Genomic DNA, 23,025 nt, shown 5'->3' on the forward strand with positions numbered 1-23,025 from the left:
CGCGCTATCTCAGAGTATTCAAGCATGCAGCTCTTCCGGAAAAATGTTTTCTTGGCACATCTTTATTAAATCCTTTTTTTTGCTTCGCTTATTGGAAGAGTACTTTGTATAACTTTGGTAAATTACCTGGAGTTGGTAAGTCTAGGGTTGCTTTTTGGGATAAAATTTGTTTTGGCCTTTTAGACCGTAGAGTAGGAGTTTTTTTTAATTCAAACCATATCTTCTGATATGTTTAAACACTTTAATTCTTCTGAGAGATCGTAGTTGAAAAAATTTTTCCTTCTTTCACCTTTAATATATTTTAGTCTCTTGATTTTTAACCGCACAGTATTACCGTCAGAATCTACTGTTCTGTTTTGCAATATATTTGCTGAAAGTGACTTTAAATCTAAAAATTCATTATATTTTATTTCTTTTACCTTGTATGGACCTATATTATGTTTCACATTGTCTACTGTCTTCATTTTCTGTTTTCTTGCTGTTTGAAATATATTTTTCCAGTCATTCATGCAAGTTACATTTACATGTTTACTTGCAGATTCTATTGCCGAGTGCATAGAATCCACTTCCATATAAGTATGTCCTGCTTCTAAGAACTTTTGTTCTATAATTTCCAATTGGTCAATATTTTGTACGATCCACAACAGCAGTACGGCTATAAACTGATTACGGTTTTGACCGCCACAGGTATCTGAAAAAATTGTTACATGCTTAACCTCAGTTCTTAAGCATTCACTTAAATAGTAATACATACAAGTTCGGATTTCAGAACTACCCTTTTTGCCATTGATTTCATTCCAGCACAAGCAATGTGCGTTATTGGGTAGCGGTGATTCCCAAATAGTAAGATTGTATACTACCAATTTTCTACGATAGTATAATTGACTAATAGATCCTTTGGGTATTTGTAAAATTGCTTGTAAATCCAATGTTATAGACATAAATGTCTTGTCTTTATTTTATTTGCTTTGTCTTTATCTATTCTTTTAGCGGCCTGAAAAATTTCGTTTCTTTTTCTATGTTCTTCGTAGATTATTTCAAGGTTTTTTCTCTGCTCTAGATCAGCCTTAGCATATTTGGCACAGATAAGACACTGGTCCTTTTTGGGCGTGAAAAAACTTAGATTATACTCTTCACAAAAAATAGATCGATATTTACGTAAAGCAACAGGGTCTCTATTATTTTCGATGCAGATATCTAAGTAAAGCTGGTACATTTTTTTGATATTTAGAGTGGGATGTAAGTATTTTCTAATGGTATCCTTTCGGGTATAATGAGATTCCATAACCGGAAAGGATTCAATATGACTTTTAATAAATAGAATATCTTCAGCCTTTGTTTTGTTAACTGGTTCCTGTTTTCCGCGATTATCTTCTTTAGAATAGCAACCAGTAGAATAACTGTTAGCTACAGCATTTATTATAACATCTGGGGATATACACAGCGTTTTTGTAAAAAACTTTTGGCACACTGGAATCCGTTCGTTGTTAGCTAGTGGAAAGAAACATTTCTTGCTAAATTTTCGTTCCTTTCTTTTGGAAGTTTTAAGGACAAGTCTAGTCCTAATTTGTTTTACAGTTATATTGCGCAAAATAAAATTTTTTCTAGATTTAAAATCTAGACTCCAGTAATTTCTACAGAGTTTGTTTCTATAATCTTCAGAAAACTTTTCAGTACACTTAAATTTACATTTATCACAATTGACTTGCTGGTTGAGCTCTGATTTTGTTTTTCGTTATATATGTGCTACCTTCTGACCGTCTTTTTTTCGCAATATTCAATTTCCATTCAGCGGGATTATTTTTACGCCACCTTTTTGGCTTTGTTACCTTACGCAGTACTGTTTCTAAAATGCCTTTAATTATTAATGTCACTAAAGATGTAGACGTCTCAGAGTATAAAATTTTCTTACGTTGAACTTTTTTTTTGGTTTACGAGATGATTTTCAGATACGCCAATATCTTTAGAATCCAAAGATGACTCTGTGCAGTAGTTTGGATCTACGTCAGAATAATCACCTCCAAATAAAAAAGTAGTATCGTCAAATTAAATCAAACTATACTTTTGTTAGAGAACGCAACGTCCGTAATAATGTCCAGACATGAGTGAACTAATCAGAACTACCGACCCAAAAAGGTAAATCATTGTACTTCGTGTAACCTAAAATTGGTTTACAGGGTTTTCGCAGGACAAAAATGTGCTGAAATTTAATAAAGTATCATAGTATAAAAATTCTTTATTGGATTTTCGCATGAATATATTTTGTTAAAATTAACAGCTTTGTAATCTTCATATCCGATAAATGTATTTATATATTTTTAAAATCTTAACTTGTGAATTTATTTTAAAAAGAAAGCAGTTAAGTTGTTCTAGCTTATTTTTCCTAGAACTGATTTTATAGTTCAGACATTTATTATGAATTTCAATTTCCGATAAAATTAATTATCTGTTTTTAACTCAGAAATATTTCTAATAAAATTAGTAACTTTACACAGGAAAAGAAGATAAATGATTCTACCGGATTCTCATATTATAAATATGTTTACTTCAAAGTATTTTTATTAGTAAAGTTATATTATTGGGTTGGTGTTATTTAAAATTATGAGTTAACGGTTTTTACCATGTTTGGTTTTTATCAATTATTGTGCTTAAAAATGTTAATATCAATTTAAAAAAAATTTCAGTGATAGAAGACGTGTTTTTAATACAGAAGAAATAAAAATACCGGATTTCATAATTTTGTCATTTATCGGGTTTTCGCTCGAACCCATCGATATGTAAACAATACTGTTACATAAGTCAAAAATGATAGAATGGGACGTTTACAATATTTATTCTACACTGAGAGAAAAGGCGCCTGATATTTTACACTTATAAAAAGTAATTTTTAATAAATATACAGTATCAAAAAAATTCATGTAACGTTTCAATCAATCAATTGAACGTGACACCAAGCTCCGCTTGGTACTTGTCCCCCGTACTATATTATTCCAAAGCGACCTCACTAAATTATAAATATCTTTAGTGGCCGTTCCATCCTATATAAGCCGATACAAATTTTTATTGGCGCTCTTTTCAATCATATCACTACAATCATTATACAATGAAACTTTAGTCCACACAAATTAGTTAGTGCCTTAGCTGTATACACGGCCACTACCGTGGGGAGCAAGCAATAGCCAACCACACTACCTTGGGAAGCAAACAACAGCCAACCACACTAGCTCGGGGAAACAATCAGCAACCACCCATACTACCTTAAATCCACTGATTCATCAGAATATAATTTGAAACCCATTTACCAACATAGGGACAAAAATTATTGCTATAATCTAGACCCTTAGCCCAACCAACAACCAGCGACAGCGGCTAACTTCCACAAAGATCGGAACCCTTCCTGGAGAACCGAAAGACTCCTTCAGAACGATTTAAATACTCCCTGCTCTTAATAAGAACAGATGCTACATTGAAAACCTTAAAATTTTCTGGTCAAAAATTATTATTTTCTATTATTTATTTCCACGATCTTCCCGAATACCTTGTTCCAAAGAAAGAATCCTCGAAGTAATATCTAATGTAAAAAATGCGATGATGTCCATGACTTACAAAGAAAACAGGACTTCTGTCTTATTATTGGCTAACAAAATACGATTTCATGACAGTAGGCAATGAAGAACATGTTATATTCAAAAGACAAAATCTTGAAGACCCCGTAATACGAATTCAAAGAGCAATATTTTCATATAATAAATATTGTCTATAAAGATTGTGGGCATGGAGGTCGAGACAAAATAATGTATATTCTTAAGAGCCGATATTATATAGCAAAAAAAATATTTGTGTCACTCTGTCCTACATGCAATAATAAGAGAAATTTCCCAGAAAAGGTATAGTAACACGACCTATTGTTTCTCAAGATTTTAATATTTGAGGACAAGTTGACTTAATTGATTTTCAATCTTGTCCTGATGGTAAATATAAATGGCTGCTTAATTACCAAGATAATGCTACAAAATTTTTGAAACGCGCTATCTCAGAGTCGAAAATGGCTAGTGAGGTAGCAATGAAGCCCATGAAAATATTTTTTATTTTTGGAGATCCATATATTTTACAATCTGGCAATGAACGAGAGTTAACGGCAAAAGTGATAAAGAACTGCTGATTGCAAAATTGTACATGGTAGCCCAAGGCGCCCTCAAAATCAGGGCAGCGTTGAACGTAGCAACCAGGACGTGGAAAATATAATACGTTGTTGAATGACGGACAAAATATCGACCAAGTGGTCTATTGGTTGTTTGTTTTGTCAGTACCAAAAAATTCTTCATTTCGTCGAATTATCGGGAGGCTCCTTATAGAGCATTGTTTGGTAGTGATTTAAAGCTGGTTTAAAAGGTACTAATATACCCGCCCAATTGTTGATGAACATTGAAACAGAAGAACAAAAATTAAAAAATGGAAAATGTGACGATAGCATCATAGTTTAAACACCGAGAGATCGAATGTAGCATGGAATGATTAAACTCAAATCACAGAGACATTACTCGAGCAACCTGAAAATCTTGAGAATTGTGAAATCAATAATGTTTATTTGGAAATTATAGTGGCTGAACCTAGTTCCTTAAATCTAGGTGGCAATTACACGAAGAATCTAGTCAGTTAAAGAGGACTGAGCACATTGAACCAATTTGTGTCGCATGTCAGAATCCTACCATTAGCGGCCATAGCTGTAAGTCTTGCAATATTCCTGTTCATGTGGATTGTTTGTAGTAGTAGAAGAAGGTTTTTGTTCCACAGAACTGTGTTTTAGATGCAAAACGGGAGAAAACATACTGTTTCAGAGAAATGAGGAATTTCATTCTTTCATTTTATAATAAGGGTTTCTCAGAACAACGCTATATAAGGAGAATATGATGGCTAAATAAAATCACAAATGAAGAACTATAAACACTAACCTCACCAGAAATACTTTTTTTAATTGCACTACTGCAATGCAAGGTGTTTTTTTTTGCATTTGCAATTGCATTTTCTTGATATATATTTTGAACTACCCGCGTATATGTATTAAATTGAAATACGTATTTTTTTGTAGTTGCCCCAATCCGACCCCTTGCCATCAACTTATCCACCACCCAGCTCTCCAAACAAATCCTGCATGCCGTTCGCACAGTTTCATTTATTTTGTTTGCCCCACCTTACCTCCAATAGCTTCTGTCCCCAACTTTCAACCCCCATAATTATACCCTATGTGATAGGCAAAATATTTCATTACAAATTTAATAAAAAATACTTACATTTAGCTCCAAAACAACGCCCAAACAGTAAGTTGTAATAGAAATAAGATACGTCGTGATCACAATTCCTAGAGTTAGAATGTAGTGAACCTTCGGTGACATAGGAACGTTAGGGTCTCTTCCTAGTATGGAGTTTTCTATAACTTCCCTTGTAACAAAACATTCAATGGGGTATGTTAGTAGAATTTGGACGCTAAAAAGAAGGCGGCTGACGTTCATGAGGTCGTCATCCCAGCAATAATTTTCCAGTAAATCTCCTACAAAATAAAATTTGTTTTTAATTTTGTTTCAATTGATAATAAATACAAAAATCTAATTATTATTGGTCATCCGCAAGTTTCTAACGATTTAGTATATACAGATATTAAGCTTATATTCTCTTCTCTTTTCTCTCGTTGAAAAAAGGATATCGGAAACAATAAACGCAAATAAATAAATATTAGTAAAGAGTTAAGAGTCTTATATTCAACTGACTGTAGTAGTACGTGTGGTGATGAGTACGCCTCTACAAACACAGATGGCAGTACCAGTCCTCAAAATAATGTGAAAGACCGTTTTGCCCGAAAGGATCATTTTGGGCCACTCTCCCCTAAATATGTTATTTAATTATTATTTAAATATAATATTTTAACTTGCAATTAGGTTTTTATCGGTAATATTTGGTAACCGACCTCAGGAAATACAGGCCCATAAGTCTACTTTCACATATTTATAAACTATTTACAAAAATAATTACGATACGACTAGAAAATAAATTGGAATTTTATCAGCCCATAGAACAGGCGGGCTTTAGAAAAGGCTATGGAACAAACGATCACCTACTGGTAATAAAAAAATCTTATATAAAAATGCACTGAATATAATAAACCACTAGCTTTAATATTTGTCGACTATGAAAAAGCATTCGACACCGTAAATCAACAAAAAATGTTGGAAGCCTTGACAGAATGCCGAATTGACTATCGGTATATAAATATAATTAAACAGATATACCAAAACGCAACAGCCAGTGTTAGAGTGGGTGATCGTCAAACCCAGAAATTCCCGATACAACGTGGAGTACGCCAGGGGGACACCATATCGCCGAAACTGTTCACTACGCTTTTGGAATATATATGTAAAAGGGCAAAACTGACCGACAAGGGACGCGCTATCTCAGAGTAAAAGCTTAGCCATCTAAGGTTTGCAGATGATATTGTACTAATAGCTGATAGGATAGATGAGGCCAAAGAACTTTTAAATCAGCTCTACCTTTCCTCGCTAGAAGGGGGATTGAAAATAAATATATCTAAAACCCATATGATGACAAATCTTGTAGTCAGCGAAGATATATGCGTAGGAACAAGATCCATAGACCAGGTAATGGCCTATAAATACCTAGGTCATGAGATTCGCATAGGAAAAGATAACCAATATACCGTTGAGCTTCTCCGTCGTATAAGACTGACTTGGGCAGCCTTCGGCAAGCTGAACCATATTTTCAAATCGTCTGATATACCAATATGCCTTAAAAGAAAAACGTTTAATCAGTGTGTTTTGCCAGTGTTAACTTACGGTGCGGAAACGTTGACCATGACAAGGAGAACAGTTTAAAAGATCCGTGTGTGTCAAAGGGCGATGGAGCGTGCTATGTTGGGCGTTTCACTACGAGACAAGATCCCAAATCGCCAGCTATGACAAAGAACAGGAGTGGCTGATGCAGTAGAGAAAGTAGCAACACTGAAATGGAACTGGGCAGGTCACGTGGCTCGAATGACAGATAATAGATGGACAAAGCGGATACTGGAATGGAGATCAAGAGATGATGCCTACCGAAGCAGATGTTCTCCACCAACACGTTGGACTGACGATCTAAAATGTTGTCCAGCAGTGGATAAGCGAAGATTGAATGATGATGATGATGATGATTTGGGAAGCAGCTCCGATTTCGAATAGTGCGTAATATTTCTTTTGTAGAACCATAAAATAAATTCGGCAACCATAGAATAGTAGCTTCTAGTATAACTCTCTGCTTTTTTGGTAATTAGATTGCAGTTTCTGCTACTTTAATGACTGTCATTGACTGTAGACTAGAGTTTGCATTACTACCAATGTATGAATGAAAATAAAAATTTCTTTATGCATACAATAACCAACAGTTTCCTAAATTTTATAAATAAGAACACCTCTATTAAATTATAAAACGAAATGGTTAATTTAAGCGGTAATTTATTTTTTAATAGCTTTGATTTCAAAAATTAGAAATTGAGCAAAAATTTACTATGTAAAAATAGCAATAATAATAATAATAAATACTTTACCCTGCGAATACGCTTTAAATGTTGTATATCCTGCTATTCCAAACATTATAGCTACAACCAGGCTGGCAAAAATTGAAGCATGGGTTACTATTTCCCATTTTTTCTGGTTTGCATCAGCAATTGAGCTGTAGATTAGAAAGGTGTTGTGGTGACACATAAACGCTAAAAATAATTTATTATATAAATTCTAACTAAGCAATAAATTAAACTAAGCCATATGAAATTCAAACATCACATCAAATCAGGATATCATCAAAAGTTTTTTGAAAAACTGCAACTGTGAAAACTTAGAATACAAGTAAAAAATGATTCCGCATAACACAATTTCTGTTAAATCGATAAAACGCGCTATCTCAGAGTTATTGTCCACCTTGCATCTACGTCGTATATCTGTACGCCATCACTTGTTCTATTATCTGACCTTTCCAATTTACATCTTAGTCAATTTGCTTTCAGAAGAAGAAAACCTGGAAGACGAAATAGATGAGATATGGAGAACGGACGAGAGGGAAGAGGAACCACCAACGATTCTTGAAGTAGATGCAGTTAAAAAACTAGCCAGAAACATATTATACGGAATAGATAACCTTTCAGCTGAACTATATGGTGGCCACGATACCATAATGGCATTACAGCAGCTTATAAAAAAATATGGACAGAGAAATCGCTCCCCAATGTTTGAAAATAAGGAATACATTGCACCATACACAAAAAAAGGAAACATCTTTGAATGCTTTAATTACAGAAGAATTACGCTTCTAAATGCAGCGTATGAAATATTTTCCACAGTACTATATCACCAAATGGCACGCACTATATGCAGAACGAATAGTAGGAAAATACCAGATTGGTTTCAGAGGTGGTAAATCGACACTTCATCAGATTGCAACCCTGAAACAAATTTTGGAAAAAAACACTGGAATATGGATTGATACTCATCACATATTTATAGACTACAAAGCAGCCTACGACTCTGTGAATAGAAGAGAAATATTTAAATCAGTGAAAGAGCTAGGAATACCAAATCAGTTGGTAAATTTAGGGGACAAGGAAGGAGCTTCCACGAGATCAATGGTGCCACATCAACTACAAAGTAAACACTATTAACGGCGTCCCCTAAAAACGTCTACTAGTAGACAGCTAATCCTTCCAATACCGGACAAAACCAAATTAGATGGCAAACATCAAGCCAGAACGGTTCTTCTCAGAGCTGACAGTAGCGAGCATAAATATCGATGGCATCACTACAGCCAAACAAGACATCTTATCATAATTCTGCAATAACACGAAATGTGAGGTATACTAGGAAATACACAGAGACCTAACTGCAGCGAGACCGAAAGTCTCAGGTATGAAACTAATTGCGGAGATACCTTACAATAAGCATGTGAGCGCGGTATTTGCGAGAACTCAAACCATAGTCTCATCTGTGGGAACAACAAATGTACGAGATATAGAGATAATAACCACTGAGATCGGAAAATGCACGGTATACAAGCCCTCAAACCAGCCTTTTATATTTTCACCCCCAACTAACTTGCAATCACAACCCAATCAGCTTATACTGGGAGACTTTAAAAGTCACAGTTTACTCTGGGGCTTTGCAGATTCGGAGGCAAATGGATACGCAGTAGAAGCATGGGCCGAAACGAGTGGCCTCACGTTAATTCATAATCCTAAATTTCCATCATCTTTTCAGAGTAAAGTTTGGAAAAGAGGATATAACTATAATCTAGGATAATCGAGGATAAAACTAGCTCGTTTGTTCGGGCTGTTAGGCCGTTGTCTTCTGAGATTAGTTCTCGACGTTTCGCCAACACTAGGGGTTGGCATCTTCTGGAGATGTTACTGCTTCGCTTGTAACCTGAAAATGACGCCACACGCCGCGTTGTACTACGGAGGCATTATTTATATTTCTCACTCGCCTCCCCTTCACTGGTTTCGGCTTGAGGGGACGTGTCGTCGTTTGTTTCTGTTGTTTGTTTCTTCGTGTTTGGCGGGAAGGGTGTTTGTGGATTTTAATATTGGTATCCATGTCTTGTTAATTTTCAGTCCTTCTTCTATCCGATTAAAATTATTTGGGTACTTATATATTTCCACCGCTTCCTGATACAACCGTGGGTAGTGCTGTGAAGTTTTGTCCAGCATCTGCGTTTCTTCAAATAGTATTCGATGTTCTCCGCTTCCCAAAGCATATTCGGCAACGGCAGATTTGTCAATATGTGTTAAACGACAATGGCTTTTATGTTCATTTATCCTTGTGTTTGTGTGTCGTTTCGTGGTTCCCACATATACCATTCCACATGTGCATGGTATTCGATATACTCCGGCCGTTGCTTATGGGTCGCGTTTGTCTTTCACCGATCTTAAGCAGTCCTTGATTTTCTTTGTAGGCTTGAAAATGGTCTTTACGTTGGCTTTCTTAAGTATTCGCCCAATTCCGTCCGTTTTGAAAGGAAGAACGCTTTGCCTTTACATTCTGTTTCTTCGTCCTTTCTTCTAGAGATGTTGTTCATCTCTTTATGTATTTCTCTTCTGGTATAACCATTAGAGGTGAGCGCTTTTTCAATATGAAGAAGTTCTAAAGTAAACATGTACACATGTTACATTTTTTGGCGGGTATATTACATTGGTTAATTAAAATGATATGATATGGTATAATAAATAAGTGTTCTTACCAAAAGCCATTATACCAATAGCAGGAATAATATCTTTATTAATAAATTTCCATGAATCGGGATGAGAAGGTCTGAAACAAAATTAATATTTTTCGTTAAAAACAAGCTTAGAACATTAAATAATATTATTTAACAAATAACTATACAATTATATATATATATATATATATATATATATATATATATATATATATATATATATATACATTGTGTCGGATATAATTTAAGCTAGGTATGCGCGTTAATATACAAACGGATGCTGAAAATTCCGTGGATAAAAAAAAGTTACCAATGGTGAGGTACTTCGGAGCATGAGTAAACAAAAAGAATTACTCAGCATAATCAAAGAGAGAAAAATACGATACTTGGATACTTGAATACGAAACAATAATTTATAATAATTTAACATTATGTTGAAGTAATAAAAAAAAAACTTTGTATGATTAAAACTATAAAAAAATATCATTCGGCTTTATAAACCTTCTCCTATTGATGCTGGGATTGTCAACAAATTAAATAATAAACGGAGTTTCCTTTCAACGACCTGGATGGTCAATTGGTAATTCGGCCAACAAATCAAAGAAAGGTCTTTAATGTATCTGCATTCATATGACCTGAGGTGACGTGAAGTACGAAATAAATGGGTATAACCATAAATCTATGCATTTATTCATCCATAACTCCACCTGAACAAATATTAGAACAAAGATATACAAAGGTTTTTTATATGTAAAGATATGCATCTTTTCCTTCTGGTGTACTAGAGAGAAACACACTATAACTCTTTGCACACTGTCTGATTTACCTAAACCGGAATTCCGCCGTAATGTTCTTAACCAATCACATAAATTCAGTAAGGCGCAGTTTGAAAACGGTAAGTGCTTGTAGACCTAATAAGATTTTTATAAGAAAGCACTGAACTCAAGGCAATTTGGGCTGAATAAAACAAACATTTTAAAATTTCGTTTATTTAATTCCGTGAGAACTATTAGAAGATTGTAAGAGGTTAATAAAAAGTTTTCCTTTGAATATATATTTGCAACAAACAAAAATAAAACTTTATCCAGAGTCAAATTTTAGTTACTGCTTTGTGAATCAAATCAAGTTTAAAAAATTAAAAGATTTTGAAGCGTTAAAACATGCCCCGACTATTAAAGTTTTAAATGTATTATTATACTTACACAATATCACCTATCGTTCCCATCCTCAGAAATATTGCAAACAAAATAAACACGACGCAAATAAGACTTAAAAAGGATACTTTTGCTAATTTTGCTACATCCCTGTATAGACAAAGAGGAATAGTTATTAGAAACGTAGCTATCAATACTATAACTTCCCTTTTGGCAAAGAACGAGTCTGGTCCAATTCCTGTCAGTCTTATTATCACTTTAGTTACCGTATCACCTACAACGATATTGTAGGATACCATTGCTAAAAAGAAAAAAAATTATGGCAATAATATACAAAATATCTAAATAATGTTATTTTACGAATGATTATAATTATTAAGTACCTATAAAGGGATAAACGAATTGCAGAATTCCAAGTAAATAATAGCCAGGTCTACCAAAGGCTGCTTCCATGATTCCTTGGTATGAGAATTTGCCACTTATGTGCCCGCTTTTAACCATCAAAATTAAGGAGTAGTCAGTAACAAAAGCTACAAAGATGAGTAATAGCATTCCAAAACCAAAACCAGCTTCATGAAGTGCATACGGGATTCCTATAATTAAAATATTAATAATATTTTTCTTGCTTAGTGTTACATAACTTAAAAGGAGGGTTATATGTTAATATTATGGTACTTTTTTACTGCTTTCTTCTTATTTTTAAAGTTATTTTATGTATATAAATTAGTGAATTACTGGGTATTTTATATAGACACATCATTTTCACTTACCAATGACGCCGCTACCAATGATGGAGTTAATAAAATTAAAACTGGCCCAAGGAAGTGTATTAGTCTTATCGTTTTCTTCATCCTTAAATTTTCCAACAATGATTAACTTATTTTATTTAATGATATAATATTAGAAAATAATATAAACTATAGCTCATTATAAATACACGATAGTTCATTCAAAATATTTTGCCGTTAAAATATCTTGGAATTTAACAATTCGGATGAAGAGAAGTAAAGATTACTGTGCTGATAACCATAAAGGAAATCCCATTCCATCTTAATTTCCCATTTTAATGTCATCATCATCATAAGTGGCTCGAAAATCCGTTGCGGATCTTGGCCTGCTTACAAAAATGTCGCCACTCCTGTCGAGTCCTGGCAACTTCTCTCCATCTTCTGACCCATAGAATTTATAGGTCTTCTTCCACATCATCAATCCATCTCCTTCGTGGTCGTCCTCTACTTCTTGTGTTCTCAGATTTTGAAAATGTTAATCTCTTCGTGTATTCGTGATCTGACATCCTAGCAATGTGTCCAGCCCATCTAAGTTTCTGCACTTTAACGAATTTCACAATATCTGGATCGGTGTATAACTAATATACTTCAAAGTTGTATCTTTGAAGCCATAGCCCATTTTCATTTATGGCCTGAAAACTTTTTCTAAGAATTTTTCTCTTGAAAATACCAAGAAGTCTTTCATCATTTTGAGATAAGGTCCATGTTTCAGCCCCATATATCAAAACCGCTCTTACTAAAGTCTTGTATATATTGAGCTTTACTGCACGTTTTATATTTTTATTTTTTAAATATTTCTGGAGACCGTGAACAGTTCTGTTTGCTATTGCTATGTGTCTTTTTATGTCGTCGCTTATTTCGTATTTGTTGCATTTACTAACGATCCAATATATGTGAATTCTTTGACTTGCTCAAAGGTATGGTTGTTAATTTGAATTCTCTGTTGGATATTTCGGGGGTTTTTAGAAACCAACGTATATTTGGTTTTTTCCTCGTTTACCACAAGTCCTAATTCACTTGCCGCGTCCGCAAGCCTTGTAAAACACTGCACCATGTCTCTCATACTTCTGCACACTATAACTATATCGTCAGCGAATGCGAGAATTTGCGTCAATTTATTAAAAATAGTTCCATTCATTCTAATATTTAATTGTCTGATTGCCTTTTCCAAGGCAATATTAAAGAGGAGACACGCCAGCGCGTCCCCCTGTCTTAGACCATTATTAATGTCAAACGACATAGAGTTTTCTCCTTTAATTCTAACGCATGAGCTTAGGTTTTGCATTGTTAGTTGCGTCAACTTAACTAACTTCGGTGGCATCCAACAGTCTATCATTGCATTATATAATGGAGTTCTTTTCACTGTCATAGGCTGCTTTGAAGTCAACGAAGAGATGGTGTGTATCTATGTTATATTCTAGTGACTTTTCTAGAATCTCCCTATATACTTAAATTTGATGTGTAGTTGACTTTCCAGCAGTAAATCCGCATTGATATTGACCAACAATATCCTATTTTAATGTCCATCTCCCAAATAATAAACAAAAGGGTGGAAAGAAGCCAGAAAACTCATCTTGTATATGTGGATCTCAGAAGACCATATGACAGCAATCCTTAAAAAACTTTTGGATTTACTCCATGACACGAATATAAACCACCACTTCCCTTATAAAAGCTGTCCAGAAACTGTACCAAAACAACACAACCAGAATAAAATCGAAAGAGTCTCCTTCTAAAGATTTTAAGATCAACAGCAAGGATCCTGTTTGTTAACGACACTCTTTAAAATCTATCTGATCTATCTGAGAAATAATAAAACGATGTACACATTAGACTTTGCAGATGACCAGATAATACTTGCACAAGAATATGAAGATGCTGAATATAAGATATGAATATTAACAGAATATTAAAAGGAGAGACCTAGGGAGTTATTGTAATTGTTTATATGCTTAACCCGCATTTCACTCCAAACGCCAACAGCGCTTCAGTAGCTTTCGAAAATATTTTTGTCTACAATCTGATGCAGTCAGCAGTCAGGTCAGTCGGCAATTAGCTATGCTGTGAGTGGTGTCGCTTTCAAGTTATCTGGGGTTTGTCACAGCCCACGTGTCGGAACTCGCAAGTTTATTTTTTCCGTTTTTATTTCATACTTCGACGTAATTTTCAGAGGTACACAAACTATTTAGATTGATTTATTCATAATTTCACTCTCATAGATTTGGAAATAATGGGCGACTATAAAAAAGAGCAGGCTCATCTCATGCGTATGTGGGAAGAGTGTGAAAATGAAAACGATTTTATTGATCAAGATGATTCAGAGACAGAAAACAATATTGACAATGTAAGTATCAACAGCGATTATCCCCATATGGAACAAGAACCCGAAGAAGAGAATGGAAATCAGCAAACTGTTGTAGAAAGTATCAGACAAAGTTGTTAATGTTCCGAAAAGAATGGAATGAAATGGTGTAAAGAACCCAATAACCGAAATATTCGAACAAGGGCAGAAAATTTAATTACACACTCACCTGGAGTCAAAAATCACGCAAAGTATGCCAAGACACCAATTGAGAGCGTCCTGCTATTTATTGATGAACAAATGATTGCTAACTTGGTTAAACATACTAACCAACGAATTGTAGAAAAATCTGAAAGTTGGAAAGAACTCTCCACATTATGGAAATACATCTGTGGTAGAAATCAAGGTTGTGTTGGTGCTCCTTTACCTGTCTGGTGCTGCAGAAATAATCATCGTCATTTATATGAATTGTGGAACACTGACGGAACAGGAATGGATGTTTTGTGTTGCAGAATGAGACAACGTCAATTCGAATTTTTAATTTCATGTCTAAGATTCGATAACAAACAAAACCGTAAAGAAAGAGTCAAGTTAGATAATAAGCTCATATCAGAGCTTTCTTCGACAGGTTTGTGGAAAATTTCAAATCTGCATATTCTCCCTATGAATGTTTGACAATTGAAGAGAAGCTCGAATGTGCTTTCAGGTAATATATGTCAAATAAGCCATCAATATCTGGAATAAAGTAGATGACGCACGTGCGATCTACATACTCAATATGAAGGTGTATATGGGACAACAGCCGGAAGGTCCATTCTGAGTTAGAAATTCCCCGAAAGACATTGTAGAAAGATTGGTTGCTTCCGTGTCTGGGACCAAACGTAATATAACGTTTGATAACTGGTACACTAGTCGTGATCTCTTGGTGAAGTTGCGTGAGACTCACAATTTAACTGCAGTAGGTGCTATCAGGAAAAATGAGCCTGATTTGCCCATAGAATTCCTGCAAGGGAAAGGAAAAGAAGTTTTTTCTAGTATATTCAGAACCATTTCCATTAAAAAATTGATGAATCCCAAGATAAAAGTCTTTATGTAATATCTTATACTATATATCTCTGTAATTTGCTTGTTAAAGCAAATTATTCAAGATGTCACTGTACTTAATAAACTATCAGTAGGAAGCGACCACAGACCAGTAAGAGCTAGAATAACGATAAACCTACAAAAAGAAAGAGCAAAGATGATAAACAGTGGCAAACGCATAGTTTGGAATTCACCAAATCAGCCAGAAGCGTACATAAAAAATATAGCAGAAACTTTACAGACTAATAATCCCAAACCTCTAAGTATCGACGATCATAATAAATTAATTACAGACTCGGTTAGAAAGGCACAACTCAAATTCTGCAAGAAAAATTACACCAAAAGTGAAAAGATTAGCAAAGACACAAAAGCTCTCATGGAAATACGACGAAACCTAAGCGAGAAAGAAAAGGGAAACAAAGAAGAATATAGAAAACTAAATAAAAGAATTTCAGCGGATATTAGAAGAGATATAAGAAGATATAATACTAATGTAATTACTCAAACAGTAGAAAAGAACAAAGGTTTAAAGATAATGAAAAGAGAACTCACACAAAGTAAAAAAGAAATATACAAGCTAGAAGATAAAGACGGAAAGGCAACAACAGATAAACAAAACATTCTGAAAATAACTAGAGAGTTTTATAAAGACCTCTATACCAGCCAAAGATCACAAGAAAATTTACCGACAAGAGTAAAGACTCTCATAAATCAGGGAGGCCTATGTCCAGCAGTGGACGGGATTGGCTGATTGATGATATCTCTGTAAACCCTGTCTATACAATTGTGTCGAATAAAAACCTATCTTAATTGGGCTAGAAGTGATTTGTAATTAAGGTATAGGTAACGGAAAATAAAAAAAGTAATACATAAATATTTCTCACATATGGATTAAAGTAATTTTTGTAAAAACTTACGGTTATTAGTTGTTTCATGTCATCAAAAGCATTTTCGTTTGAATCAATACTACTTCCCTGAAAACAAAATATTGTTTTATATTGAGAAAACAAAAATTAAAATCGTCAAAATATACTAAACAAAAATAATTTGTCAACGCATTATATATTCTAGACCCCCGTGTAATATTCTTCTATATTCTTTTGATATGTGCTATAACATTTTAGTGATTTTCAGTTTATATAATGCCACTCTCAACGATGAACAAAATACAAGCCTTAAGTTTCAGAAGAACTGAAATTACTCAAAAATGACCATACATCACATGTAAAAAATAAATAAATGTTTAATAAAGAAAACACTTTATTAGATCTGTAGATAAATATACTTGTGCTCTTATTATGCGCGGAATAAGTTTGGAATATTGCCAATTTAATGGTAATGGTACATTCTGTGTTAATAATTTGTAAGTAAACAATTAAAAATTATTATAGTTTCTAAAAAACCTGAAAATTTGAGACCTTATAAAGATAACCAAACCAAAAAAAAACATTATAAGTATTGACAAAGCACTTGTAAGCCATTTAAAAATGACCTTTGTTCTCTCAAATGCGATAAACAAATATAATTGTTTAAAAACTACTTTACCGATTGTGCCTATCTTTCGCAAATGTAGTAACTACATAAACACTCACATTATGAAATATGTTTTAAATGTTTTTATTGTTTATTTTCTTCTTCTGTGGTGGAAAGAGGTGGAATTGTTAACAACTGTTAAAATGAGGAAAGCGTCATACCTGGGCCATGTGTTCCGTAATGATAAGTACAGTCTGCTACAGCTTATCGTGGAAGGCAATATTGAAGGTAGAAGAGGTTTGGGCAGAAAGAAATAATCCTGGCTGAGAAACTTGAGAGAATGGTTTCAAATACCAGAAGCTGCGAACATAATACATGCGGCACAAAACAGAGAAACCTATCGTTTGATGGTCGCCAACCTTCGGTAGAAGACGGCACATAAAGAAGATCCTCTGTGGATGTTGGTCCATACAACTTTGTTGACAGCCGCTCTAAATAGAAGTACGGTAGTCATTCCTGCCCACTGTCTGATGTTCTTCAATCACGATGTCCTTTTGCGCCCTTGAGATTTTTTGCCTTCTATCTTGCCTTGTAAAATTAGTTGATACTTCTCATTGCGCATCACATGCCCTAAGTATGTGATCTTTTTGACTTTCACGATACGCATAATTTCTAGATCTTTATTCATACGTTGGATCACGGTGTTGTTTGTAATATGATGGATATAGGAAATTCTGAGCATGCGGCGGTAGCACACATTTCAAAGGCTTCTAATCGTTTGGATGTTGCCTCCGTCAAGACTCGTTCGACTCCATATAAAAGGGTAGAAAATACATAGCATCTCAAGACTCGTGTTCTTATATCAATGTTTAGAAACAGCTCTCGCCTTTTTTATACGACATCTTATTTCCTGTGAGTGGTCCCATTCCTTATTTAGGCTGCATCCAAGGTATGTAATTTTGTCGATTATTTTCAAGAGTTCATTATTAGCTGTGAATTGGTGCTGTATTACGTCGTTTTTAATTACTATTTTGGTACGATACGAATTTTGGTCTTGTTACAGTTTAATTTCATGCCGTATCTGTCACAGGCTTCCACTACACGGTCTATTAATGTTAGCAGATCCTTCACATTATCAGCAATCAAAATCGTATCGTCCGCATATCTTACATTGTTTATGATTTCACCATTGATTTTTATACCTTCTCTTAAACCATCAATAGCTTCCTTGAACAGCATTTTTGAGTAAGTATTCAACAACGTCGGTGATAAAATGTAGCCCTGACGTACTCTCTGTTTTATCGTGAATTCTTGTGAGGTTTTGTTGTCTACTCGTACAGTTGCCCTTTGCTGTAAGTATAAATTTTTAATTAGGCGTAAATCTTTGTCATTAATACTATATTCTTTCAGTATCTAAAATAATTTTTGATGTTGCACCTTGTCAAATGCTTTTTCAAAGTCTATAAAGCATGCGTAGACTTCGCAATTTACGTCTCGAGCTCTTTTTATCAATAATTGTATGTAAAATAGGGTCTCTCGCGTTCCCAGTCCACTTCTAAACCCAAACTGAACACTGCTAATGTTTTCTTCAAGTTTTCTATATATGCGAGAGTGAATAACAGAAAGTAGGTTTTTAAGTGCATGGCTCATTAAGCTTATAATTCTGTAATCAGAGCATCTGGTGGCATTTGCCTTTTTGGAGAGAGGGATGAAGGTGGAAACTAGCCAATCTGTAGGAAATTGTGCAGTTTCATATATTTTGTTCAGTAGACTCGTTAGGAGTTTGAGTTGGTTGTTTTCAAATAGTTTTAATATTTCAGCTTCTATGTTATTAGGTCCAGGTGCTTTGTTTGTTGGTTTTTAGTCTTTTTATTGCATATGTTACTTCACTGAGCGTTATTTCTGGTCCTGAACATCCAGAAACACTGACTTCTGTCTCTTGCTCTTCCTTGAATAATGCTTCCATGTATTGCTTCCATCTCTCAAGTATTCTCTTATTTTCGTAGAGCAGATTGTTGTTGTTGATTGTTGTTGTTTATTTTAATAATTATAAACAATGGAAAAACATGCTTACTTTAGGGTTAAGTTTGCAATAACTTTTTTGTTTATAAACATTTTTTAATTTAGAAAATCTCATTAAAAAAAAATCTATTTTCAAGAAAGTCGTTTGTTTTTATTTACAATGCGTAGTTTTTTCAAAAAATTCCATTTTTTGCTGAAATGTCATGACGCAGAAAAGTTTCGATAAATACGAGATAATTTGCTCTTTCTATGGACATCCCTAGATATTTCAGTTAAAAAATAGGGCCTTGTAATTTTTCGATTTTTCAAGTGATTTTTCGGCTTCGTTTTATGGATAATAAACTATAAACACCTTATAAATTTAACATTGCTACAGGCTATATAGGCCATTGGCTTCTATTTTCTTCATTAATTTTTTTTCACTTCTTCCGGTCGTTTGCTTTCTCTCTCTCTTCAATTCTGCACTCCTTTGCCATTTAAATCACCTTTAACTGATTCTAACCACTTTTTCTGTGGACTTTCTCTCTTCATTTTACCCACATCTCCTCCAAAAAGCACCTTTTTGATACAATATTTCTCTGACATTCGAGTGATGTGATCTAACCACCTGACGTGTGCTTGGACTTTTTGTACAATTAGGGGTTTTCCATACAACTCCATTATCTCTTTATTTGTTCTTCTTCGCCAGTTTTCCTTAACCGTCCTATTACCACCAAAATATTCCGTAACGCCTTCCTGTCCAAGATCTCGATTTTTATTTCATCTTTCTTATTCATAGTCCAGATTTCACAGGCATACACTACCACTGACCGAATGTCTGTTCCATATATTCGAATTTTTGCTGCCCTTCCTTCCTTTTTTTTTTTCTTTTAGAAAATTTGTTTTATGGGCCTATTGCTCTACTTCCTTTTAAAAGTCTCTTTTTTATTTTTTTTTCTCCTTCCCTTTATTTGTTATTGTTACACCCAAATACTCGAACTGCTTCATCTTCAAAGTTCTTAAATACGTGCTCAAGTTCTTTTTTTTTTGTTCTTGTTAAGAGGACTACATCAACTGCGTACGCTATATATTGCTGTTTGTGGTGGAAAATGGTACCAGTAGTTTGGATCTTACTTTCTCTCATCATTGCCTCCAAGACAAAGTTAAACAGACCAGTAGAAAGTGAATCCCCTTGTCTTAATCCTCTTGTAACCGATTTGACATACTCCCTTCTATGACCACTCTATTGTTTGTACTTGTTAGCGACATTTTTAATAATTTTATTAACTTTTTTGATACGTAAAGCTTTATACAACTTTTCCCGATCGATAGAGTCATACATCTGTTTTAAAACCAATGAAGAGCACGTGGAGTCCTAGGTTTTGTTCGTAACTGTTATTTTGTATCAATTTTAAGGTAAATATTTGATCCACTGTCGATCGTCCTGCTCTAAACTCTCCTTGGTATTCACCTACTATGCCATTCTTGTATTTTTTTAATCTATTACGTATGATCTTTACTAATAGTTGGTACACAACATCCAGTAGCGCTACCTCTGTAATTTTCTAGCGCTATCTCTGTAATTTTCACGAAGGGTTCTGTCACATTTCTTGTATTGGGCAAATTACGGCATTACTCCATCTCCCTGGCATTTGCTCCTCTCTCCACACTCTCAATATCAAATTACATAGCTTTCTTTGCATTCTGACCTCTCCTTCCTTTAAAACTTCCGCCAGGATTCCATTCTCTTCTGCGCTTTTACCGTTTTTAAGCCATTTTATTGTTTCCTTTATTTTCTGTTTTGATGGTTCCTCTACGGACTTCTCATCATTATCCTCTGATTGGCCCATTGCCTCATCTGTTTGCATCTGTTCATCATTATTTAGCAGTTCTTCAAAATACTGTGCCGATCTGTTTAATTTCTGTGCAGTATTTCCAAGGAGCAGTTTCCTTTATTCCTACAAAAAATTGTTTGCGTGTTATTTGTTTGTCTGTTTCTTTTCACTTCTTGATAGAAATTTTTTATTTCTTTGCCAATGTAATGCTCCTCTATTGTTTTTAATTTTCTTTCCAAATATTTTCTTTTTGTTTGCCTGCAGATTCTTTTAGCTTCTTTTTTTTTTTCGTCTCGTGTTCTGTAATTATTTCTTGGATTCTAGTATTGTCTTTTTCCAACTTTGCCTTATTTCTTAGCATTAGTGCTCTTTTACATTCCTCGTCGAACCGGTCTTCTTTTCTCTTCGCTACTGTATTGCCTAAGCAAGCAATAGCTGCTTCTGTCATTGATGTTTCAATTTTACTCCATTCTTCTTCCAATGTATCAGATATTAAGTTGTCTTCCTCTTATCTTGTGTTAATCTCATTTTCTAACCTCTTTGTTGTATTATTGTTTATTTAGTATTTAGCTTTATCCCTAACTTAAAGGCGGGTACACATTTGCGAGCAGAACTGTTCGCGAACCGTACGCGTACAGATCGTTGAAAAATATTCTACATCGTACTGATCGCATACTTATCTCGATCCATGGAAAGCGACAAACCAACAACGAACACACATATGTGCGAAATGATTCATTTTATTTATAATTTGGGTACTGATTATGTTTCTGATTATGTTTCTGTTTTTGCTTGTTTAACAATAATCAGTTTACTGTTTTCTCACGTCTCTAGGGACACGTCATATTCATTGAATTTGTAATTAGGGTATTTATTACGTCACGTTTCTAGCTTCATGTTCAGTCAACAAAATATTTTATATCACAAACTATTTCAAAGTAGTACAAAATTTAAACCAATTAAACTAAAAACCGCGAACTCAACGTCAAAATGCGTACACATTTTGGAGACGTAGGGGAGACTGGTGTCATTTGTAACAAGAGTGATATTGGCGCAATCATTTGAGATAAATCAAAACGCACTAATATGCATAGACGGATATCTGCCTCACACCACCGACTGTAGTTTCAGAGTTGGCCGTAACCTACTGCACAAGTTAGAGTCACTTGTTTCTATCATCATCATAAAAGTAAATTTTAGTTGCGCCACAAATTGTTGATTTTTAACATCTTTACCTCCGTTTACTGTAGCTAACTTTTTCTATGAAGGGCATAATATATACAAAAATCATCTTTCTTATTTATAGGTTAACTTGGTGTCGATTGTAACACACACTGCGGTGTCGTTTCTAACATGGTACAATTTACACCTATTATACTATTATTTAATAGAGTTTAATTATTTTCTATGGAATATTTTGGTCATGTGATGAGAGGGAAAAAGTACCGATTGTTCCAGTTAATTATCCAAGGAAAGATTCAGGGCAAACGAAGCGTGGGGAGACGACGTATATCTTGGCTGCGCAATTTAAGAGACTGGTTCCAGTGCACATTTAACCAATTATTGGGGTTAACACCAATAGTTATTTATGACGAAGCAGCTAGGAAGGAAATAGATACTAACCAATCTATTAGAAAAGTGACTAAAGATTATGGTATGTGTCACGATTCTTTATATCGCTATGTTAAATCGTTAGCTGAAAACTCACAATCTCTGGTTGGATACAATCCTCACAACAGAGTATTTAATGACGAAATGGAGTTACAGCTTGCTAAATACTGCGAAACTGCTGTATATTGTATTTCGGACTTACCACAAAAGATTTACGCAAGTTAGCTTTTCAATTTGCAAAGTGTAACAGACTGCCCTGCCCAGAAAAATTGGACACGACTGAACGTGCAAGTGAAGATTGGCTTATTGCATTCATGCGACGAAATTCAAATTTAAGTCTTTGTATACCTCAAGCTACTAGCCCTTCACGAGCAATGAATTTTAGTAAAGAAAATGTAAACTTTTTTAATAAATTGTCAACTAAATTAGACAGATATAATTTTGAGCCTTACAAGCTATCCAAAGTTATAGCTAGAAAAAAAACTAAGCAAGTGGGGAATACCGTACCTCCAAACTCTGAGATAGCGCGT

General features: G+C 34.4%; 1 protein-coding gene across 1 annotated transcript; it reads right to left on the reverse strand.

Annotated features, from left to right (window-relative positions):
* Window positions 1-419: 419 nt before the first annotated feature.
* Window positions 420-20,899, reverse strand: LOC140431848 (putative sodium-coupled neutral amino acid transporter 11; the record flags this gene model as incomplete). Its single annotated transcript, XM_072519724.1, has 9 exons — window positions 20,759-20,899; window positions 16,493-16,549; window positions 12,173-12,254; window positions 11,786-11,995; window positions 11,451-11,703; window positions 10,270-10,340; window positions 7,592-7,753; window positions 5,288-5,548; window positions 420-691 (listed from the first exon to the last, which is right to left on the reverse strand). Coding segments are annotated over exons 1-9 (1,509 nt in total), but the record flags the coding sequence as incomplete, so codon positions are not given.
* Window positions 20,900-23,025: the final 2,126 nt, after the last annotated feature.

The sequence above is a fragment of the Diabrotica undecimpunctata genome, unplaced genomic scaffold, assembly GCF_040954645.1.
Source record: "Diabrotica undecimpunctata isolate CICGRU unplaced genomic scaffold, icDiaUnde3 ctg00002146.1, whole genome shotgun sequence".
Lineage (NCBI taxonomy): Eukaryota > Metazoa > Arthropoda > Insecta > Coleoptera > Chrysomelidae > Diabrotica > Diabrotica undecimpunctata.